Raw genomic sequence first — 26,499 nt, forward strand, 5'->3', positions numbered from 1 at the left:
ACATCCTATCACAATAATCTTTGTCAAAAACTCCAAAATCACTTTGCAACTCAACAAATATTTACCCAGACAACGTGCCTAATGAAAAGAAGAATTTACGAACTCCGCAGTTTCACAAGTAATTTTATCTTAAACGACTTACGAATTCAATAGGAAAACCAATTTTCTACTTTCTGAGAATCTAACTGAAAAGTGTTGAGTTGAAGAATCGATTTAAAATGTTGAATGGGAACGTATTGTGGATATCTTTCTGAATATGTGAATTAAAACTGAAAGATTTTTGTGTAATTAAATGCATGGGATTAGTTGGAGCCATGAAGCCATTCGAAGGAAAAAATATGAAAGAAGGAAGGCGAAATTAAAAGGAAGTACCATATTATTTTAATAATTTTCTTGGGACGAATTCATATTTTTATAACGGTTTACTCAATTTAATAGTTAAAAAATCACCCGACTAGTTTCAGGCGTCGACGTAACTAGTCTATCCGGGCATAAGAATTAAGTATCATATTACTATAAAGTCTAGTGTCAGATAAGCCAAAGTAAAATAAAAAAAGAAAGATCGAATACTAGGTAAAATTAATTCGCATGGTATTCCGCCATTAATTTTGTTATTAGCAAACGAATTTAAAATTATTTTATGTCAAACGTAAATAAGTTTCGATGCACTATAAGTCTGATTATTGGACATAAACTTCAGTATTGCTTTTCAATTGCACTGCAATGCAGAAACATAAATAATGTAGCACCCAGTTAATATTTTATTTTTGTCTCATCGATTCGTGCTTCTCAAGGCGTTTAAGTATTTTTGTCGTTTAAATCTAATTCAAGAGCCAACTCCCACTGAAACTTAATATTAACAGAGGATTGGTAGCTGAGGCGCTTACTCATGAAGTGCTGGAACGTATGCTCTGACATCGAAGAACGGATGACTTAGCACGGAGTTTTAGGTTAAGTCAGTAAGAGTCTGACACTATCCGATTCTTCCCTTGATGGGTGACTTTGAAGATTATCTCGTAATATCTAATAGCCAGTAAGAGTCTGATGCTATCCGCTCCCTCTCCAGAAGGAGTGGGTGTCTATGAGAATTCCTCTTATATACCAAAAAGGAGAATTACACTTCTTCTAGTCCGGAAGAACCAAGAAACCTATATGTACCATCTTCTACCAATTCGAGGGCTAGGCAAATACTGCCGATCCAACCTTTACTGGAACCGTTTCGCCGTATTTTCGGGTCCCTATTTAAGAAACTCGAAGTCAAAGTCAAAATGTTGATTTGCAAACTAAGTAAAGAAACGAGCCAAGTCAAGAGCAAAATTTTTTCGTCGTCCAGGAAGCTAGAATTACATACATAAAATCCGTAAAAAAATACCTAATGAAACCAACCAGCAAATTCTTCAAATAAACCATCACATATATAAATTTATTATCTTCAAACATTAATAAACTAACCACAACGTCCACAGCTGAAGAATAGAAGGTCGAAAGCAAAAATATCGATTTCCCTTGACTTTTGTAATGCCACTGTCAATATAGTATGAACTGTATTGCAATGAACTAATAGGGCATGAGTAGTTTATTGACGTACCAACTAATGGCTTTGAATATAGTATCATGGGGATCGATGTCTGTTTTATCTTTGGGTAAACTTTTACGTTGATAAATAACAGCTTTTATACTTAGGTTTGGTTGGGTATGCTAGGAAGGTTTTAGATTTGTCTGTATTTTAGGATAAACATGTTCGATCTTATCTTCTAACTATCTCAGTCATTTCGTTCACGTGGAAAAGTGAATTTGGGTAGTATATATTTTTTTGGCACAAGTTTTGAACAAAATATCTGCGTGATTTTCCTTTTTTAATTATGAAATGTTAATTTAGCTTAGTCCAATGCATCAGAGAATTGAGCATCATGAGATACAATTATTATTTTTAGGGAGCGATTATTATGTCATTATGTCTCGTGAATGAAACCGTGGAAAAATAACATTAGCTAATATTTATATACTCACATAAACACCAGGATCCTTAGCTTCAATGATTTTGACCTCAGATTCTGAATTCGCAACATCATTCATACGAAAAATGTACCAAACAAACGCGTTAAGTATATATAAACAGAATTTATGCGAAATCAATTGATATTGAGAGCTTTTTCCAATATAGATTATGCACGATAACGCCAATCAATACTAGACTGAGCCAAATGGAATATTCATAATGGTTACCCATTTATTACTGCCATTTTAGCTGAGGTTAATCTAAAACGGTATTTAGCTGAAGATATTGGCGTATCTGGAAACACCATTAACAATTAACCATTATTTTTGTGTATTAAGATTCGATAGTATAACCGGTTTCTTCATTATTTTTATTATTTAGGGTTCCAAAGCCTAAGGGTAAAACGGGACTCATTTAATAAGGCTTTGCAGTCTATGTCCGAGGTAAGCAATAGTATGGCTAAATTTGATTGGCGACCAATTCTGTAATTTTGTTATTTCCTTACCTTATTTGTACGGAACCCTCAATATCGCGACTCCGTCTCGCACTTGGCTTTTACTTAATCTAATCATATTTTTATGAACAGAATTATTATTAACAACTTTGAATCAGAGTAGGGAAAACTTCTTTAAGATTTTCTATCTTAATTTCTGGTATTTCGTCGAAATTGTTTAGTTCAGGCTGTGGTTCAGGTAAGCCTAAATTCTTATAAAAAATACTCCAAAACCACTTAAAATTAAGGATTTCTAATATTTGTAATATTATTTACGTTTGTTGGTAATCAAAATGAGGTATGTTAAATTATCTCATCTGTGTTTTTTTTTTATAATAAAATATCCATTGAAGATAATTAACTACTTTTGGAAAATTCCAAATTTAGTATCTCGCATTAAAAAATTCAAAACACATTTTTTAAATGATTGAAGTGGATCACAATCCTTTTAAATGTATTAATTATTTTTCCAAATTTTGTTAATCTTCCACATCCTTTACAATTATTTGTCTCCATAAGGAAACCAATACCCAGATATCTTCAACTCTTACCTTCCTTATCCATGATCCACATCTAGTAGGATTAGCATATTCTAGTGACCAACTCGCCATTTCCTGGGACACACAGACCAGCTAATTGAACCAATCGGAGCGAGATTGCCAAGATTGCTCAGATTGCCAATGATGGATTTCTGTTTGCTTCCAGATCGGATTTTAGTAACAATGTTTGTGTGAGAAGTGTCTTCAAGGGATTGTTATTAATTTGCCATGTTATCACCGGGATTGAACCACCGCAGTGTGGTCTATATGTGTATATATGCTTTTTCGTTAAACTTTTCAGACTGAACTAAATCTATTAGAAAAATGCTAAGGTTAAAGAAAGAAAAAGAACTATCGTTATTATTCGCTTAAGAGCTTAGGTCTTGTTGACTTCCTACATCTTTAATAGATAGTATTCTTACACATGTAAAACGTCTATACTGTATATCGTGAAACTATAAACTGGTGTTTACTGAAAGAGTAAAAAGATAAATTGGGACAACGCTTGGATACAAATACCTGTTTATTATATTATTAAGTTGTGAGTGTTAAACAGAGAGTTATTTCAAGCAGTTTTGCCCAGGAATATAATAAATCCTAGATAACTGTGTGGTGGGATCAGACAGCGGAATACGTTGAGACTACAACTACAAAGTCTTACCTAACTACCATTTTCGTTACACTAGATTTTGTTGTGGAATAAGAGGTAGGTCAACTGTAAATTCAAAACACAGGATTGGTTTATTCATATTAATGGTGAATAAACTTTCAAACAATTAGTTTCAAAAAACAAGGTTTAATTAATTAGACTATAATTATAATAATGAATTCTTTAACGCACGGGAGTGGCTGCCACGTGCTTATTGTTCCTATGTTAATCATTTATTTTATTGAGCAAAGAGTTTTAATTTATATAGGTACTTAGTGTACTTACTCAGAAAAAATGATATCATATCTATAGGTACTAATATATAAAGCTGAAGAGTTTGTTTGAACGCGCTAATCTCATTAACTACTGGTTCAAATTGAAAAATTATTTTTGTGGTGAAAGGACCTGTCACCGAGGAAGGTTTTAGGCTATATACCATCATGCTACGACTAACAGGAGCGAAGATAAAATGGAAAATGTAGGAAAAAACAGGGCAGGTATAAATCATGACTTATATCCTAACCACGCGGACGAAGTCGCGAGCAACAGCTAGTTATTTGATACGCAGGAAAATTCTACGGTTTACGTTCTACACAAAGAAATTATGATATCAATAGATGGGAATTATTAATGTCTAGAGGTTAAATCGGACGTACCAAGAGTATCTATTCAGTTGTTATGTAAACATCTATGTGTTCAGACAGAAATTCGCGAATTTTGAATACTTAATTTTCCTCTTGTGTGTAGGGTCTAAGAGAGGTAGGTTTACTTTTAAGTGAGTATGTTATTGACTTTCTTGTCTGTTATTTTGTTCAGTAATGAAATGGAATATGGTGTTGATTTGGTAAGGCGCAACTAGAGTCTTCAAAGTGCCGGAAGTGCCTGTAAAATATTAACAAGGAATCCTTTTTGATTTTTATGCTTGTATAATGCTTCAGTTTTCATGTCAGTTGGAAGGATCGGTTTTGCCAAAAAAACTAAAGTCCCTTATTACGATTTTTATTCATACATTCGTATTATATAAGGTCTTAGAGAAGTTTTTCCTTTTTTATCAAATCCTATTTTTCCATCCTCACAATTTGATCAAAGAACATCTTCCTATATTTCCTACGAAACTTTCAAAATATTCCGTATCTAACATACAAAATATTCCATACAATCTAATAATTCTCGTGTCACTGAACAAATCCAAAGCCCTCAATTTACATGGTACAGAACTTATCGATTAAACATAACATGCGTGCGGAATATTGATCCTTTGTTCCAAGGTCATGGTTCGCTATGTTAATGTTGTTCAGCTCGTAAAACTCTGAAAGTTACTGTTTACTCAAATTACTGTTAACGACTTTCGTGCTTCGAATTTTATTCCTTTGATATTCAACTGTTATTCCCCTTTTTATTGCTATTTTGTTAGAAAAATTCCGGGTGCTGTCAGGTGTGAATGTTTGCAGATGTGTTTTTGTTTTATCGTATTAACGTAGGCACGTGTATATTAACTAGCTTTTGCCCGCGATTTCGTCTGCGTGGACTTCAATTTATTGTTCGGTGGTCCCCGTTTCCATGTGAATACATCCCCTTAGTGATCTTATAGCTCTTACACTCCTTTTCAATTTTCCCTCGGGAACTATTTCAAAAATCGGGATAAAAAGTAGCCTATGTTCTTTTCCATGTCGATGGCTATATGCATGGCAAATTTCATCCAAATCCGTTCAGCCGTTTTTGCGTGATTGAGTAACAATCATCCAAACATCCACAGTTTCACATTTATAGTATTAGTAAGGAATAATGTTTGGAAATAGTGACCTTGCTTTTATACATGGATTCGTATGCAAGAGGTAAGGTTTCGATCCAAACGCAGGTAACGTAAGGTAAACGATCTTAATTAATCTAAGGCACTATTGACACAATGAAAAATGAGAAGAACATCGTGAGGAAATCCGGATTCCAAATATTTTAATCTGAAATCAAACCGAGATATACAAGAAGAGGTCAGTGGCCAGCTGTGGGGCGTATATGCTGGTATTACTATGAGTATAACATTATTTCTCGACGAGTGACGCGACTTTGACTTGTCAGTAACGCTTTATTTATCTATTTTAATTGGTACGGCTTAAAAAAACAGTTACATTGAACATAACAAACAATTTAAACCCATTTGGAGGAGTAACAATATTTTCTTAATCAAATAAAATTAATTTATGAAAAATATAAAAAAAATAATTACAGCGCTCTAGCTTTGTAACTTGTATTGCCTTTGATTTTGTACAAAAGAGGCGAAATTAATAATTGCAACAGAGAGGATAGTAATATTTTTTGGGCCTATCCATGTGCGACCAATCCATATCTTTTTGCGCGTGATTTTAAAAGGTGAGTGAATGAAACAAACATTATATTAGCTATAGAAATGTTTATCTATGACCATGATAGGAGAGATAAAAAATATAAAAATGGAAGCTGTGTCCATTAGAATGATATGTAAATAAACAGATAACATTATCAGGAAGGTTCCGTTCTTATAAAGTGTTTGTTTAGAGGCCATTTTTGTTTTTGTTACTAGCGTCTAGCCTTACAATATTTAATATTATTAGTAGCGGTCGCCCGCAGCTACGCCCGATAAGCATAATCCTTTTTTTGAAATTGATTATAACATACCCTATGTTGATTCTAATCCCTCGAAGAATATTTGTGCAAAGATTCATAATCGGTATTTTTTGCTTTATAAAATGGATTCCTTAATTTAATACGTGCTGTTGTCTACAGACCAGCAAAAAATACCGAAAATCAAAAATAAATTTAAATTCTTCACATTCTGTTAAAGATTAATAATTAATTATTCTTAGTGTTTATTATGGGCCCCGTTTTGTGTGTTAATTGTTGATAATTCCATGTATTTTTATGTGTATGAAGTTAAAAATTAAATGACTGTTAAAGAAAGGATTTTCTGCGTTATTATTGTTGTGGTGGATACCTAAAAATAATTTGGGTAATCACTTATGAACAATTTTTATCTATCAAACAGGAAACTTGAATTATATGTATTTATCAATTTGCTGTTAACTATCCCATTTTGGTTTCGCTTTATCGAGAACAATGAATCATTGACACAGTCATTAAAAATACCATTTTAGTGACAGTTTAATATTTAACTTATATTTTTTATGCAGATTTTTTTTTAATATAGGCTGTTAAAATTATTTACGAAATGGCGTAGCATTTTAAGTCAAAGGTATTAATTTTAAATTTTTAATGTATAAAATATCGTAATTAATTGTTGAAATTTTATTATATTCGAGTCCCCTAACACAATTTCGGAATAAAATTGCGACGGTGGCGCCTCTATCCATCAATCTCAATTTAGTTTGATTACCAGCCAATGAATGACAGTCAAGTTACATTTATCTAGCTTTGAAACAGGTGGCAAGGATCAAATTTGGAAGAACGGGGATTTAACATGCAGATTTTTTATTTATTATGCAAATCAAATTATAATTACAATACTTAATTATGAAGAACTCACTTTAAAGGTATTTTTTAGCAATTTCTAAAACTACATTTTTTTACGTTGTTATTTTAGTAGTTTTTTGTTGAGAAAATATTTTTTGACCACAATCGTTGAATGGATTTCTCACAAGCTGTGACAAATCAATATTACACTTTCTTTGTCACAATTACGAAAAAAAAACTACGATACAAAAGTAAATAATCTAATAAATAGATATTAATATTTCAAATAATTTATTCAGCCGACGAAAGAACCACAGAGTATTATTTTTTATCGACCTTCAAGACCCGAATCGCAAAAAAAAGCACGTAAGCAAGTAAAACGCCAGTGACAGTCACAAAAATATTAAACTTAAATTAAACTGCCTGTATTCCACACATGTTGTCAGTCTTCTCAGTTAAGACGTCGTATTCAGTATATTTTTAACTAAACTCAAAATCACGGCTATTTATACGACAAAGCTTAAAAATATGCTCTAATTTTCGGGAACGTAATAATATTTACCGTAATTCCCGGCTTCAGGTGTAGCGTGGGCATGGGTCCAAATAATTCCACTTACAAAAACACTTCACACCACATTGAGTTCTTGAGAAAAAATATTTATTTTCTAATAACCGCGAATTATTCGGGCGCGAAATAATACTGGCGCCCGACTCATGGTTCGATTGAATGTTTTGGTTGCGACTATCTGGCTTCATGTAATGATCGGCTGTGCTTTTATGCCAAGAGCGCCATCTACAATCGTGAAAACGAGTTAAACAACAAATTTTAGTGAACTGAGCGTCCTCTTTGTTTGCTACTCGTGATTAATGTTGATAATTTATAATTATTTTACTGACGATAAATGACATTATAAATTATGTTACCAATCAATAAAGCGAATATAATTATTACTCTTTTAAAATAAAACAATAACAATAAGAAACTCCATAGGAAGACATTTCACAGCGCCATCTTTGTTTTTTAAAGTGAACTATGACGACGCGTACTCAATGGCTTTACTAAAGTTGTATCAGCCAACCAAAGCGAAGGGCGATTTTTACACATGCGCAATGGAGGGGATCGTAGTAAACTCAATGAAAATAATCAGTAGGCATTTGTCGATAGTGTATTGTATCCGTAGCGCCGGCTAGAACGTGCCAGAATTGCGAAATTTATAATCGCGGTTCCGCCTACACCAGTTTTATAAATAAACTTTGTGTTAGTGTATAGTGTCTGGATTTTGTGAAAATGACCAACGCACCAGTCAAAAAAGTCCCGATACACCTGCAGGTAAGAAATTTCGGAACGCACCTGTTGTTTTCGCGTAAATTCGTATTTGAAAATAATTAACGCACTTTTATGTGTGAAAATGTGTTCATGGATGCTGTGTTTCTATTTGCTACATTTCTAAATTACTAGAACACAAAATCTTTTGCCAAAATCCACGCTTTGGAATAGAATGACCTAATTTTCTGTTACGAATAGGTTGCCGGCAATTATTGCGAAAATGAAGTCACATTTAAAACGTGTTTCTATTGACAGTTGCATAATTTAATCTAGTTTATGTTTATATCTTTGATTTTATGTAACTTTTATGGAAATCGCTTCTTATTGTGTTAGATAAATACCTATGTAGGTCGGAGAAAAATCACTTTACCCACGTTTCGGCCACAAATAGTTATTGCAGCGATAAGACGATTATCGTTCGAATGTTTTTACTATTTTTATCGTACTTCAGTACTTTAAACTTGAATGTCCGTACTCGGTAGTAAAAATTAACAATTTAAATATTAAAATTTACCGGTAGGTATGTAAAAGAATACGTAATTAGGTAGGTAATTTGCGGTATTGTATGAAAATCTTTTGTTTTTTTCCCCTCTATTTGTCAAAAGTAGACCGAGTGATAACAACAATGCCTAGCAATTCTTTTTATGTTCCTAAATACATACAACTACTTATACCTAAGTCAAATAAAGCGTTAGATAAAAATCTAAACAATAAATTCCGAGTCACGCAATTCTTAAAAAAAAATAGCACGTCATTTTGTTATGTTGCAGCCTTGGTCCCGGTGAATGACCCCATTACAGCCCTTTGAGTTTCTAGGGACCTCTCGCGTTCGGTTGGCAATACTTACGTGACATGCGCAGTTGACACGGGATTTGGGATAAAAGGATGTGACACGGCAGAGCGATCTTTCAACTGCAGATGTGTTTTACAATAAAATGTTGATATATTTTGAGCTAGGACAAAAAATCTTGCTATTATTTAATAGTTAATACCTACATACGTCCTGTTTATTTCATAAAACAAACATATTTAAGTTGTCAATACGATTCTATGGTACTTACTTACTGTGCTCATTATACTTTCGTTTTTTTTTTACAAATTTAGGTTTTATTACTTTGTTAGACATTTAATACTTATATTATTCACAGATAATTGCTGCATAACGAATACATTTTTAAAACAGAAGTGCCTGTTGCACACGTACATAGTTATTAAATGTATGATCGTTTAGAACAGCTCAATTATTAGGGTGTGACTTTCCTATGTTAGCCGCGAGACCGTACTTTTGCTTACCTATAATTAGTTTCTTTAACCCCTATGACTATACCTAGTAATATGAACATACAATGTTTATCGTACAATTTCTTTTAACCTTTTTCTAAGCATTTATGCAATGAAGCCGGGTTGATTCTATAGTAGTCGACGTGTGGTTAAGTGTTATTTACTATTGAAAAAATTATGTTCATTGACAAAAAAAAACGGCTGAATTTCATGTCCAATACAAATATGTAGAATAATAATATGTACCAATAAGGGTGTGTCCATTCTCTGTTATAAATTACAACCACGCCCTATTGGGAAAATCCTGGCAGGAAAACCCGAGTGATTTTACAGGTAGTGTATAAAACCTGAATAAGTTTAAACCTCCGAAAAAATGCTATAAATATTGTCTCTAAGTATTAGTTCATCATCCTATAGATAAGAATGAGATTTCCAGTTTTTTAAACACCATTTATATTATACCTATCTCTTTTTTATTCTACTTATTAGCTATATCTTAGTTCATAATTATCATAATACACTTCTACAATACCTATTCACAAATGGAAACAAAAACTTACAATGCGCGGTAACAACTGTTTTAATTCAAGGTTAATTTCGTTAGCGTCTTAATTTTCGAACACCTCAGCCATCAACGGTTTTCTGGCGGCCATTTTAAACTGGACTACCGCAAGCCCCTTTTGTAATAAATTAATTGTAGACGCCATTATTTTTTGGACTTGAATTATGGTAAATGGTGGTCTTTAATTTTTTAATTTACTTAAATGGGTGCGTTTCCTCGATTGCTTTTTGGTGTAATGAGACATAATTTTTGAATTGTGTATTGTACCAATTCACCCATAGTCTTGCAAGAATTAATGTTTTAATTAGAATTAATCGAATCGTCAAACCGTTGCTACCTATAAATAATATCAACAAATAGATATTTGACTAAAAAATATACGACAGACAGTTTTCCTAATAATATTGGACGCCATACGTCATTTACCTAATAATAAATTTTACTTCAAACTTGCCACCATAGTTACCTTAGTTAATTAATTTAAATAAAATAAAAAACTTTATACGTAAACCATATAATATTCCAGCTAACTGTTAATTTCGTAGTTAAGTCCGTTGAACCATGTTTCACAGCTAACTTCTAAGATACCATACTTAACCATTGGAATTAACAGACCGTCATATACAGAACATTGATGATATATTATGGTGTAATAAACTTCTAGTCAGAGAGAAAAAGATGGAAATATATCGCCATCTCTACGAATAATAAAAATTAGATTTACAGCAGTAAGAGCCATATTTGAAAACGACACTTAGTCCAAAATCACCTTAAAGTGTCATGCTGTCTATCACTGTCAAATGAAGACCAATTGACACTTTCGAAAGTCACTTAAGGAAGTGTCGTGTTATTGAAATACTTGGTATTTATGTAAACTGACCTCGCTTTTATTTTAATGTAATTTAATTGTATGCTTAATGAATAAAGTCTGCCTACACTAAATTACTATGGGTGACATAATAGTACTGTAACTGCGTCGTTTTAAATGATGCTGTGAACTCAAGGCACATCTGTTAAAACTGTTTGTAGAGATTGAAATCGCAGTCTTTTAAGATGAACAACCTAATAATGATAGATTAAGATGGTGATGATGATGGCAATGATAGAATGGTGGTATGATCGTTCTAGACTGCCAAGATAAAGGTTTTGGGTACGAATCCCGTCTTGTTTTTTTGAAATCATGTACGTACGTCACAAAATAAGATGGTAATAAATACACCTTATGATCTTTTGGAAACAGTTGTAAAGAATTCTGTATAAATAAATTACGTGGAGATAGTAAATTAACCAAACATCAGAATTTCACACATACGCACACAAGACTTAATCACTTGGGGAATTGTGGCAAATTTATCCTCGTTTCTCACCTAAAACAGATGAGACACAGCAAGGTTTTACGTGCTATTACAGCTAAAAATCAATGTTTTTCATCATAATATAGTAATTTCATTATTAATTGTTCAGTTATAGTTATTCAAGCAACGTTTTACGATTTTAATATGGCTTGGAGGCTTTCTACCTGAGAGAAAACCTAGGAAGCAGGAACCTACTGTAGGAGTCTGAAATTACGAACCCGCTGTAAGCCAGCGTAGTGATCAATACTCAAACCTTCCCTATAGGGAAAGAGGCTTTTGCCCAGCTGTGGGACATATATAGGCTGGGATTATTGACCTTTTTTCATTGTAATAGGCAAGAACTTTCAAATGCAATTATAATCGCAACATAATCACTCGAAATCTAATCGTTCGCTGAGTAACGCTTACTTATCTCCAATCATAACACGAGTACTAGTTTATTTGTTGTTTTTGAACAATGAAAGTGATTCGTAAATATGCACAATTGCAAACGATATCGTAAGCACCATTAAGGAATGCTATTACAACGATAAGCTGGCTTTTGTTGACTGTTTTTCTGCTTTTCCGCTGCATTTTTCAAGGTAACTGTTGAGTTAGTCACACCTAGTATTTATGCCATTAGTTTCTTATTCGGCTAGGCTTTTTCTATCAATAATATGTATAATAACATTCGCCTATAAAAGTTCTTCTGCTAGCCACAGGTTATATAGGACAGGTTTGAGAAATCATCACCACGTTAGATCCTAAGTACGGGTTGGCGATTACAGATTTTTATCTAGAATCTGATATTAACACTTTATCTCGAATATTTGGCATCCAATTTTGCTCACGATATTTTCTAACCCGAATCAGTTGAGTTTAAGCTATAGCTTAGTTTATTTTCTACGGGCTTCTTCGGGTTTTTGGTAGGTACAGAAACTCTGCAATGCGTATTTACTAAGTTTCTAATCACTGTGAAAGTATAGACAGTCTCTCTTAACTTATTCTTCAAACTGTACATTCTGTTGATATGTTTATCCCTACTAATATTATAATTGCGAAAGTAACTTTGTCTGTCTGTCTGTAACGCTTTCACGTCTAAACCACTGAACTTATTTTAATAAAATTTGGTACAGATATAACTTTGACCTTGAGAAAGAATATAGGATAGTTTATTTCTCGGACTTTTGAAGAGTTCTCTTGGAAACGCGATATAACCGACCACGACGCGGGCGAAACCGCGAGCGAAAAGTTTTTCTATAATTCTTCTCAGTTGAACCATTTTGATTTTCCAACATACTACAAAAAGTTGATCTAACATTGCTACGTGGTACCATACTGTCCTGTACCGTAAAGCTGTAACAAAGCTTTCGTTTTTTACAACTCTAGAATACTGCATTGTAAGATAATGATTTGACCGCACTCATAGCCCAGGGGTTGCCGTCATCACACCAAACCCACTGTGCGCGGTGCGACACGTGTTGCGGTTTAAATCCCATCGTAGCAAAAGCGATTTGGTGAATGCTCCATCATGCTGTTTTTGAAACCATCCGTCACACAAGGATTGATTTCCTAAGGGCGGGACTCGCAAAAAAATTAAGGGCAAGGAGAATTTAAGATTATTCAATATACTCTTATTCCCTATCCACCAATTAATGAGTGACTGACTGAGTTTCTTTAATGTTTTCTAGTAAAGAAAATTAACTCAAAAACCGTGGTCACACTATTAGCTAAGTACAAACTTATTACGCCTAGCACGAAGAAAGCTGAGTAATACGCAATAGGTTATAAAATAAAGCCTTTTCTTTTAACGATAGCGTGTCGCGTTCTTTACTTTATTAGGTATACCTAGTAATTATAAAATAGGTTCAAAGCCTGCATGACTACATGTAAAAGGTCTTTTATAACCTACCTCAACAGTTAAAACATTAATCATTATTAACTCTAAGTGCCATTGCTTATGCGCTTGCCTTTAAGTTTATTACTATTGCAGGTTTCTTTAATAAAAGCCAAATGTATGTAATTGTCTGTGTGACAATAGATCTGGAAAGTAAAGACGAGACACTAATTAGTAATTAAACTTCTCTTAATTAAAGTATGATGTCGGGGTGGTCTGGCGGTTTTATATATATTATGTATGTTTCTTCACGAGGCGCAGGGTCGATACCAACGTAGGCAAGTACTAATGTGACTATAAAAGTTATACATATGTAGTTTCTTAATTATTCTTTGGCTTAATAGAGATACGTTAAAAGGAGGATTAGAAAGACCTAGATTCCAATTAGGTACTGGAATCTGAAATACCTTGGTGCGTATAGCGTGATGAATTGGTGATCAATGCTATATCTTCCCTCAAGTTGACGAGGCCTATGCCCAGCAGTGGGACATTTGCTGCTTGTTATTAACGAGACGAATTATACAGCAAATTAAATCTATCTCGATTCTTAAGTTTCCAATTGCCAATATTAAAATGGGATTTCTCAAAATTCACCTTAACAAGTAGTGTTTTATATTAAATTTTTAATTGAATGTACTTATATGACTTAACATAATTTTAAACGGGTATTCTATTAACGTATTACGGTAATGAAGTCATTACTCTTAGCAGTTAGGCCGATTAAACCGTTAGATTACAAACTAGTGCTAATAGGTACGCTAGCTACATCCTACATAAATATAAGATACTATAACTTCGGTAAAGTAAACAGTTTTAGACTAACATCATTATAAGAAAGTCACCGAAACTTGTTCTTTATTTTTACTATAGTCTAAAGGCGCTCACCCTAACACTGCAGGTTTTCAAGATCAGATTCCGATATTTAAATCCCAGTTTTTCCTCATGATGGTTGGGTCCCTTAAGCAGATCTTAAGCATGTCTTTTGGTACCTAAGAATTATTAAGAAAGCACAATCCCTACTAATATTATAAATGCGAAAGTAACTCTGTCTGTCTGTCTGTTATGCTTTCACGTCTAAACCACTGAACTGATTTTAATGAAATTTGGTACAGAGATAAAGTTGACCTTGAGAAAGAACATAGGATCGTTTTTTCCCCGGACTTTTGAAGAGTTCTCTTGGAAACGCGATATAACCGACCTCGACGCGGGCGAAATGCTAGTATAATATACAACTGGTATGTTTCTGTCTAAGAAATATTAAATAAATAAATAAAAATAGTATAAGCATGATGTGAAGTCACATTGTTAAAAAATTCCTAACGTTAGACTTGAACCTAGAGTCTAACACACAAATCTTTTCACAACGTACCATGTTTACCACATGTAGCTAACCATTTTTTGAGGAATTCAAACGATTTCTAGCATTCACGAATAATTCCAAAAACGTTAATATTATTGAGTTGGTAATAAAAATTGTTTAGATTTACGAAACGCCGTTCGTAATAATGATTGTTGGCCATAAGAAATGTAACAGTGTCCCACTGCATGTACTCATAAAGTCCTTGAAACTTTTTATAGGGTAGTAGAGTATACCATAGTACCTAAATAATGTAACGACAGCACTCAAACACGATTTGGAATTAATTTTCAGAATATACATATAGAAGGACATTATTTTGCACGAGAACTTATGAACGATCCATGCCGTAAGTCGGGAAAATAATCTAGAAGTGTTAAGATTCCAACGACTATGGTATTACAAATAAGTATTTCAAAATCTAGTAGTTCAAAAACTATCGCAAACGGAGTCAAAAACGAAATGTGTCTTCAACTTGACAGAGAATCATAGAATGTAAGAAGATGGCAAAAAGTATCATTATAAAGCATCAGTTTAAGTAAAAATTCGAAAAACTTTAATTAGGCTTGCTTATGTTATATTGATAACCTGGAATAAATTATACAAAATAACAAATAAATGCCACTATCTCTTAATATTTCCTCATAGTAAGAACTCTCCTAGTAATTGTCCAAGTCACATTTGTCGGTTTTCTATTTAAAACAGTGATTCTTCACCTTGACATCAAGCGATGTTGTATCGCATTGCATTTCCGACACACTATATCCCCATTCCAAACCAACCTAATTAACATGTAAATATTCAAACCGAAAGCCAACTAGTACAGTTAGCGAAATTAACGGCGTCAACGTCCGGTACATTCGTTTTCTATATCTAAGACAGTTTCCGATACAACCTGACAAATAATTACCAACCTTATCACGTTAAGTTAGAAATGAAATCCGCTTGTGTGGAAACCATGGGTTCTTTCCCACAAAAGCTATTCTTATTCTGTATGGGGATCCTCCCCTTCTCACATACAAAGGGTCATAAACAATGATTTACGCGTACATTAAAAATGTTTAAACTTAGTGCTTTATTAAAACTCGCGGTTGTAACCTGGGCCGGTGTGATCTTTCAAAGAAAATCCATAATGTGTTTCTGTGAAGTTGATGTATTTAGATTGCTACAGTTCACGACACTTAGCCAAATGATTTTTTTTTGTTTGTAAAATCCTTTTCGCAAAGACACAATGACAACTAAGGAAACATTTTCCTCTATTTATCTTTAGGGCCACATACTAAGGTTTTAATACCAAGTGTGTATTGTTGATGTTGTCCGTGACTAGGACAATAATCAGATTAGACGTATCGTTGATGCGCAGGCGCCTGTGTAATCAATATGTCTGCCTTGAAACAAAAGGAAAAACTTTCACACCCCAATAATTTTAATGGTTCTACCGATTATTGTCAAACTTGTTTAAGAACCCTCTCATTTAAATCAGCTTTAATACATAACTAAATTGAAATTGCTCAATCATGCGACAGACAGGCATAGCGACATGAGACACATATAACACTCTTCCTTTTGCGTCAAGGGTTAAATATGGATTATGAAAACGAATCTCTCAAGAAGTATTGTAAAGACACAGCAGACATTGCAGCAGCTCACATTTTGTCCACAATAAATATCTTAGTGTATACACAGCTTAAACATTACAGAAAATATCTGAAAGGGCTCTTAACCCAAGTATTCTCAGTATTTATTACGTAAACGGTTATTTGAAGTATTTCCTTCGCGATGCGGGTTTGACTGGCGTCGAATGTTTGTGTTTTGATAGCCTTACCATAATATCGGATATTTACGTTAACAAAAATACCGATGTCAAGCATTTTTATTGTTTTAAGTAGTAAATAACGACTGTACTATAAACTACTAACATTTTCATCGGATAATGGCATAAAAATGACTCATGGGCAACACAATACACACTTAAGTTGTCACAGTTTCTCATAAAATATCGCTTAATACCAATTACTTTTCAGTTAAGGGTAACTGTAATTGTTTTCATCGTTGTTTTTTTATGAATGCAAGTAAGCTTGAATTCTATCTATAATTTCATTTAGGAATGAACACCATCACTAGGGGAATCTCTTTCGAAAGATGGAAAGATCTTCGCCCCGCACTAAAAGAATGATCAGATTTTTCCCGAATAAGACAACCTTTATCCTACTCCTCCTACTTACTGCTTTTAACTGGTTGCTGGTTACTTCTTAATGTTCTGGTTAAGATATTTTTGTGCTTTAAACTTGTACTCGTATGTTTTTAATGAAAATCCTCACAAAAGGATTCGATCCCTTAATGCTAGTCCTATTTCCAATAAAGAATTAAGAAGAATCAAAGTTTATCGACCATTAATTTCGTAATTTTAATGAAACTGTCATTATTCCATTCAATTGTGTGCAAAAAAGCAATAATAGTTTGGCCTAAAAGGTCATTGGGAACATAATTAATTACAGTCAAGCATGCAAACGACCAAATCACAGTTTATTTAGCAATTTGATTCGATTTGTTTCATTAAACCTAAATTGGTTTCGATTCGCATTCCGTTGGGTGTCTGCAGGCATGTTTTTTTAGCCTACTTGTCAAATTTTCTCATCAAGCAAATATGGGAAAGTGTTCATCCGTTCCTCTAATTTTATGGTTTTAATATGGCTTTTAAGGAACTTGAAAACAGTTATTGAATATAGAATAACTTGCTTTAAATTTAAGTAATTTAATGCAGAATTATAAAAGGTTTCTATTATTCCAATAGTTTTCCAAGTTATCCAATACTTTAGTGATTCCAAGCGTGGCTTGTCTTTACATTGAAAAATTCTTTTTGTGTTGAATAGACCATTCATCGAGAAAGGCTGGATTACGCTGCGACTAATAGGAGCGAAAATACAATGGAAAATGTGAAAAAAACAGGGCAGGTATAAAGTATAACTTATATCTTCTACCCACGGGGACGAAGTCGCGGGCAACAGCTAGTATAGCATATATAACGTGAATCATATACAAACATACATGGACATAAATGGGAACATTTTAAGAGCATACAATGACAGAATCTATTTTGATCAAAATCCATACCATTAATTCATTTAACTCCAAAACATTACTATATTTTGGGACTACTCTATCAACAACATTATCTAGAATTCAAATCATTAATTATCTTAAAGTCCTATAACGGGATTGAATGTATGACCCTACATAGAAAATGTTAAACTACAGTTATTTAATAAAGATGAGAATTTACGTGGCGTAAAATTGCGTCATAAACCACCTTTTGTGTTAGGTTGGTCATGGTAAGTTACGTCAGACACATGATAATAGACCACAATATAATAATGGAACAGATGAAGTCATTCTAATGGTAGTTATGTTGTAAACGTACAAATAACTTTATTTGGAAAGTTTCAATTTGTTTTCAATTGTAACTGATTTAGATGTTGCTTGTCAATAATATCCCATTAAACATAATGCTGAGTGATAATGTTTTCTAGGTCTTTTTGATAAGATAATATGGAGATTTAGATTTATTATTTTGAAGATTCGGAGAAACTCTTAAAGGTGCTCCATTGGTATTAAGAACACCATAAGTTCCAGGTGAGTTATATGTAAATAACTTCAACACAAATCCTCCGACACACACATGGACAACTAGGTTAAACTTCATGCGGTCAGTCCGTGGATGGATTAAGACCAGTTCCCCCGTCTTTCGGATGGCTCGTTGAATTGTGGATCCCGACAGTTATTTACACAGCTTTGACAGTCGTTAAAGTTAGTTAGTTAAGTTGCTCCTTGTAGAACACTGTTATTTAGCTGCATCTGGTTAGACCTGAAGCCGACCCCAACACAGTTGGGAACAATATTTAATAGGTGCCACATTGTAACTGGCATTTTACGACTAAATGAACATGCATATAACTTCTTAATAGGTTTTTGAACCTTAATTATAAATTTTGTATCCCATATATCGCTTTTTATGTAGGTACCTACCGTTACTCTTTTCAAGACGTCGGCAACTTTAGTGAGATATTGCACCATACTGATAGTTTTATACATGGATTTGTATGCATAACGTGCAGATTCTATCCCAACGCAGGAGTTGTACTAAAGTGACGTTTCCAAGTGATTTGTTATTTCTAAATTATTCTACGACACCAATAACGGTGAATGAAGACATCTTGAGGAAATCTGGATTCCAAAATCGATAGCAATATATAGCAACTGGCAGTATATTCAAATTCTAAACCAGCTCTAAGTAACACGTGAAGTTGTTTTCTACTAACATGTTTGTTACTTTGTTCATAAAGCGCAAGCGCATTCAAGTAAACCGTTGCATTTTACTACACGTTTTCACTTTAACTAAAACATCAGGAAATGTATTTGAGCAAGAAACTGTTACTGTCAACTGTTTTTAACTATAACTGTCGTTCCTAGTTTTGTACTTTATTCATGGCTTTGGTTTTAGTTATTTTGTTAAAGATGGGTTACTTTTCTGGTTTATATGATTCTTTAACTTTTTTTTTTCTTTTTTTATATACGACTCCCGCACTAAGGAATTTAATGCTTGTGTCGCAGGGGGTTTCACAAACATACAATTTATATGCACACATACACAAAGAGACCCTTAAACTAGACGTTTTAAAATTTAAACTTTAATAACTGAGATACAATTATCAAGTTTTAAATTGTAATCGTGTTTGTAAATTGAGTTGTCACCGCCTCGGTCATACCCAATTTTCAAATAAGAATTATTTGAGAAGATAAATGGTACATTCACAAGCTACAAAGTATACATTTTGTTTTATATTTAATTATGTATTTGGCGAGCAATAAAGAATAAATCAAATTCTCGAAAGCAACTATGAAACAAAAAAGAAGACATTTTAATTAATACAGAGACTTTGAGATAAAGTCGTAATTTAAATTTAAATAAACATTAAAAGAAACGCTTTAGTTGATATAATTCTATTGTAGGTTATTACTGACAAATAAGATTCCGAAGTAACAAAAATGCTCGCTTTTTATATAGATCTACAACAAAATAATGACAAAAAAGTCCATGATCGTGTTCATAAAAATCAAGTTCAAGAACAAACAGACTAAAATATTCAGTCAGGTATATTTATATCTGGACTAGGGGCCGGAACAATTTCCTGCGAGCTCCCTCTAATGTATTCGTTGGATAAATCTCTTGTCAATAGATTAATGGAAATATATGTCTGCTTGGCTCAGCTGAACACAATATCGATGAACGAATGTAATAAATAAATAACCTATTTCTGTAATATTGAAGTAACGGTTTTTACTAAATGCATATAAATATACTCGTATGTACGGTACATATATCAAAATATATTTTTTTTACAATTTTGTTTGTCTGCTTCCTTCGGCTAATGTCCGAAATCGCTGTACTAATCTTGTCAGGACTTTTATTTCCAAGTAGTTGATGTAATAAGGAGTAACTTAGGCTACTTTTATTTTAGTAAAATAAAGTATTTTTTTTGTTAAATTCCCCTCGGACGTAGTCGCCCGCAACAGCTAGTGTCTATACATGGCATACATGCACGTTTGCATTATTAATCTGTTCAATTCTTCACTTATTCAGAGTGTTGGTATTACAGGTCAGCTATTTTTAGATTTAGTCGTATTTCAATCTATAATGTCTTCATTGAAATATGGATAATAAACGTAAAACTATACAGTTCTGATTCTTGGTATTTTAAAGAAATTATGTAACTTCCCGTTACTAAAAAATATGTTTGAAGCTTGTAGTACTTGAATAAATATTTTAGGCACAAAAAATGTGACAATTCTTTGCTTTTAAATAACTGCTGAATTATTATATACAAAACTTTGCAATATTATATCCATTATGTAAACAAGGATGGTCATTGATGTTTGTTTTACAGAAAACCTGACTTCTTCATAGGTCTTGATCTAGCAATACGGAATTTACAAACTGATGAGGTTGGTATTATTAAGATATAACATGAAATTAAAAATCTATAAACTACAAAAATTACACGCAGACAAACAGTGTCTAACTCCTGGAACCACATAAACCATTGCAATTCCCATTTCCCTATTCAACGCCAAATTCAGACGTACAGACAACACGATATTACCAAATAAAACCACTTAAAAACCAACCTTAGTACAATCCAATAGAGCTGCATTTAATTCCAAAACATGCGTCGTGTGGGTGTCTGTACAAGTGTGTAGTGTCCAGCCAAAATCAATACATCAACGGATGCGAGTTTATCTGTGCGTTTCACTGAAGTACGCGTTGATTAACGTAGCTTGTTAGCCTAGCCCTTTAGCAGTCACCGTGACTTGATAAAACTTGATTGACATGCCTTTATACAGGGGATTATGGGCTTGCTAATAAACAGCTTTGTTTATTAAGGGCTGGACAGCTCGCTGCTTCGTTCTTTATGATTTATGTCTTGTCGATAAATTGCCAAATTGATTTAAACGTTCTTGTTTTAGCTATATTAACCAAGAATTTATTTTAAGATCTTTTATGTAAACTTGTCTTCAATAGATTTTCCAATGTTGGTGTATCTCCATAGATGTGTATTGATAAAAAATACTGGTTTTGAATAAAGCCTACTTAATGTCCAGAAGTGGACCTCTAGAGACGGAAATGTTTTTTATATTAATTGCTATTAACGACAGCTTTCTATAGCAAAAATAATTAGTATAATTACCTAGTATATAACCTATTCAAAATTCGTTACCTTTTCTGTTAATTAGAAAATCCCTGTTTGTAATTCTGGAATAGTTTTTTTTTAATTAACAAGCCAAATCTTTTGTTGAACATATTTAGCAACATAACAACTTACCAAGGTCGTTTTGTAAAGTCCCAATACCAAAGAAAGATAGCTTTCAATAATATTGGTTATTTAAAAATCGCTGACTCACAAAACGATTTTTGTCCTAAAAAATATGCACAGTCAGCTTAACCTTTTTTGGGACGCGAATCGAATAGAAAAAAGTCCCTTTCAAACTTTTACATAAATTTTATAATAATAAAAAAGTAACTGGCACCTATTATAATTTTATTTTTTGGATGACCTTGAAAAAAAAGCCATAAAAATAAGGTTGAAAGAAAATCGTGCTATGGAAACGTTAAGTAAACTGCGTGTCTACAATTTTGCTAATAGTTTGTGTAAATGTAGTTCAATTATTACCTAGGTTATTTACATTTTAGAAACAGACTATAGAATCGACATAATTAAAACCACTTTAAGCAACCTATTAGCAGATCTAGGCATATTTACCCATAGGTTAAATTATACTTTTTCTTTTGTCATGGGCCGGATAAAATTACCTTTGTACTTCACCTTACCCATATACCGGAGACCAGGGGAAGACTATAGAAACGACTTAGATAATCTCTCAAATAAATGGGAGTAAAAACAGTAGCTGGGGCGGACTGAACGGCTGGGATGCAACTTGTAGGATAGGTAAACCCGTGTCTAAAATGGATCGCGATAGGCTTTTTTTTCTATTTTTTTCGGATGGCTAATTTTACCGACTAAAATCCACTCGTGTTCTTTCCTTTGCCCTTCGTGTACAGGGGCCTTGGTATCCTTTTCGGACAATACCGCTACCCTAGCAGGAGAATCGCGATGGTCTGACTTGATAAAATCTAATCTAAAACCCTTTCCTTAATACTCTTGCATTCAGGTACTTACAATATCTGAATTGTTTAGTGTAACGTACCTAGTGTGTGTCTGCCCAGACCTCTCTCAATCATTATATCAATTTCAATAAAATAATAATTTGCATTTGATAAACTAGTCTGATGACAGACAGAATAGCATTTGCATAAACATCAGACTTTCCATATTCCTATAGGTATTAAATAAACCCTAAAATATATCAATTGCAAAAGTAATTACCTGTGTTTTATCTAACCCTCTTTTTGGACATAACGACTTGAGTGCACGCAAGGTTAGCAGGGAAAACCCGACGAAATTACGCTCAAGAATATATTTTTGATATCACAAAAGGTCACAAGTATATGAACTCCGATATTTTCGTAAATATACTGTATACTGTACTGTATATATGGAGAAAATATTAAAGAAATTTTGAAATACAAGTCAAAAAGATGACAATGAGATTATCAGTGGCAATACTACTAATAGAAGATTGAAATGCTTTATGTTGACACTAGCTGTTGCCCGCGACTTCGTCCCCGTGGGTAGAAGATATAAGTTATGATTTATACCTGCCCTGTTTTTTTCACATTTTCCATTGTTACTTCTCGCCTATTAGTCGCAGCGTGATGGTTTATAGCCTAAAGCCTTCCTCGATGAATGGTCTATTCAACACAAAAATAATTTTCCTGAGATTAGCGCGTTCAAACAACCAAACAAACAAACTCTTCAGCTTTATAGATTAGTATAGATATTAGTATTGATTCAAAATGAAAAAAGTGAAATCAAAGAGAAACTCGTACCAACAGACAAGCATATTTCTTTATCTAGCAGCTTTCGATATCCAAACCATTAGTTTCAGACTTCAGACGGACAAAGTCGTCGGAACTCTTACATTGTCTCAGACATCAGACGGAATGCCACAGCCATATCTACCATAATATAAAATGCTTTGCGTGTCCCCTCTAATGCAGGGGTAGATTGTCGTTATGACTCAAGCAAAGAGGGGTCGAATTTATGTCTCCAACAAAATTCCATTACGAATTTTTTAAAGGATTCCATCGATCGGTAATATCTTGACAAATTTCACTGAATACTTAAGGGTCTGTAGACAAATTGCATTTCTCCGAGCATCTATGCTGTTCGTAACGTTCAAATGTATTGAAATGACAGGACACATCTGTCACTTGTCCAAAACAAACATTCATTTTCATCCATTTGAAGATTACTATTCGCGACTCCGCTAATGTGTTGAAAAATTGTCGAGGCTCTCTGCGTTAGAACAGAAACCAGGTAAATAGAGATATGCTCGATAAAAATACAGGTATCCAGCTGATTTTGGCAAGACCAGAACCCCAACCCCATCATGGCGTAGCAAAAACCTGGTCTAAAAAAGAAATCTTCATAGATAGTATTGGTATGCAATTAGCGCCTTATAAAAAAGTGGGTAGCGTGTAAAATCTATAGCAGTATCTATAAGTATGTCTACTTCCCGGTTTAGAAATATTAATAACGTGGGTGTATACTTTGTATGAATAATGTTTTCCGAGTATCGATCGGAGGGTGTATAACGTATTTATTTGTTTGTGACGACTTATTTATGGTAACTTGATAGTCGACTTGTTCTTTCTTGTACAGGCTTTCATTTATTACATCGTCTTATACATTGGTCTAATGCCATCATTTTGGTTTCACTGATATTGTTTTTGTCTTAGCTACGCAGTTTTTTTCTTAGTGTATCTGCCATCTATACTTTTGCAATCATGTCTTGAAGTAGACATTTTTGAAAGACGAATACCGCTTTTTCCATTATACTGTACATTTTCTTTTTACTGTGTGAATACCCAGGGGAGTGTACCTCTTACATCTTCTGTGTCATTAATGGTATCTCCTTAACTTCTCATTGTTTATTCCCATCCTTTTTTACCTATAGGTGATATGCAACCTACTGCCAGAGTTTTTATGCATTTTATGAAAAGTTCTCAGATTAGTTTTTTCTCGACCTTTTTCTTCACCGTTTTTACACAGGTTTTTTCGAAAAGATATTGGTGTGTGCAGGAATTCGAACCTACGACCTTAACCGAAGATCGAGTGACCATACCACTAGGCTATTACAGCTTTTATACCATACAGCTATAAACCACTACATCAGTTATGGTATTGACAGTAAAAACAACTCGTTTTCGATCTCCAACGATGAAGAAAGACAAGTTTATAGAAATTTAATAAAAACGGGATCTGGATTCAGAAGATTTCACATCACAGTATCTAGATTAAAATCTTAACGCTGTAGTGTATCTGTGATAAAAACAGTTGCAAGACCAGAATGGGAAAATGAAAGTTTTTTTTTAATTTCTAAATACCTATATTGTTTCGGGGTTGTGTATTTTGGGCATTTTCAATTGCTGGACCGAACGATAAAAATAGGTGCAAAACGTATTTTAATATTTATACATATACCTAACCTACCACATGTAGTTAATAATATTTTGCATGTGTGATAAAAATAATTGGCAATATTGTCAATACTGTAAACATTATTGTCATTTGTCATCGTCAATATTATTCGAGGGTACGATCCTAGTGCAGGACAAGCATTTGCATGATCCACTAATACTTGTTCTAAGTCTTGGGTGTCTTTGTGTCTTGCGATTTGAATGTTTGTTAAAGGCCCCGAAATACTAAAATTTAAATTGACTTGTGTAAAAGCCAATTCCAAAAATCTTAAAGAAAGCTATTATCGAGATATTAATTTATTTCCAAACATTAAATACTGCCGGACAAACTATAACATTTCTAATGTCTTAAACCGAATGACTATTAGACCCAGTCTCCGCAGCAAAATAACCGCTGAGATAAATCTTATCTTAAACCAACGTTAGATTAGCCGATGGCAAATAGGCCAGTGGGTTAGCGAAGCCGATGACACAGAGAGTATATCTTTAGAACCGTATGGTTATGTAACTCGGTTCTAATTGTTTACGTTATGTGATAATTGATGTGTGGGATTCTGTTCTTATGAAGTTCACAACTTTCTTTGGAAGATCTCGTTTTACTGTTTGGTTTGGTCAGTCTGGGAGAAATTTGGTGCGGTTATTGTGCTAATTGGCATGATGTTTCGCGAATGTAAGATTTTGCAATAGTGTATTTTTTTTCAAGTGTGCGCAAGATAATGTTTTGATAGGTATTTTTCTTGTTGTATGGTTTATGTATTTACAACCTGTGAGTAGACCTTTTCCCCTTGGTCATCTGAAGTTGCTTTACTCACTTTAGAAAACTCTCGGGTTCGATTTTTCACGATGTTTTTCTTCCGTTTTCCGTCAAAGTGGTACGTTGTAATGGGCAATTTGAAATTAAAGTGAAACCCCATTGGGATTTGAATCTTCAACCTTTGACTTGGCAGTTTAATGGTCATACGACGAACCTATGAGTTATTTATAGACTGGCTTTGTTACTTTACTTTCCAGTTTTGGTCTAGTTAGAATAAAAATAAAATAAACTTTTCTTTTCTTGAAAGCTGTTAAGTTGATATACGGATATGTAAAAAGGTTGAAAAATATCTACTGTTTTTTTCACCTGATGCCTTAGTTGCCAGTGATATCTACATTGACTCAAATTTGGAATAGAATTTCCTTAAATATACAGTTCATATGCAGGATAGGCGTTTTACGTTTAAATCATTTCACGTTTCGACCTCCTTAACACAATTTGTGAGTGGTCTGTATTTAAACTAACAAATTGTACATTTCAACAACCGTTTGAACTTTTTAACTGGTTATTTTTTATTTGGTTTGTTTCTCTACTCGGTCCTAGACTAGCATCGGACGAAACTAAGATCAAGTATTTAGTAGCGTAGTTCCAACACGATCCACTGCACGAATTGGCGCTGTCTAGTTGCAGAATACCAAATTAGA

At 33.5% G+C, this 26,499-nt stretch overlaps 2 protein-coding genes across 2 annotated transcripts in view; one reads left to right on the plus strand and one right to left on the minus strand.

Annotated features, from left to right (window-relative positions):
* Positions 1-7,970, minus strand: part of LOC113498286 (endothelin-converting enzyme homolog) — a 78,786-nt gene extending 70,816 nt beyond the window's left edge. Inside the window, exon 1 of the mRNA XM_026878243.1 lies at positions 7,687-7,970. Coding sequence (XP_026734044.1) covers positions 7,687-7,719 — 33 coding nt within the window. The 5' untranslated portion in view covers positions 7,720-7,970. The remainder of the gene's footprint in view (positions 1-7,686) is intronic.
* Positions 7,971-8,243: 273 nt separating this feature from the next.
* The window catches only part of LOC113497922 (dihydropyrimidinase), a 62,632-nt gene continuing 44,376 nt past the window's right edge, over positions 8,244-26,499 (plus strand). The window contains exon 1 of the mRNA XM_026877728.1: positions 8,244-8,454. Coding sequence (XP_026733529.1) covers positions 8,413-8,454 — 42 coding nt within the window. The 5' untranslated portion in view covers positions 8,244-8,412. The remainder of the gene's footprint in view (positions 8,455-26,499) is intronic.

Source organism: Trichoplusia ni, chromosome 10 (assembly GCF_003590095.1).
Source record: "Trichoplusia ni isolate ovarian cell line Hi5 chromosome 10, tn1, whole genome shotgun sequence".
Classification (NCBI taxonomy): Eukaryota; Metazoa; Arthropoda; class Insecta; order Lepidoptera; family Noctuidae; genus Trichoplusia; species Trichoplusia ni.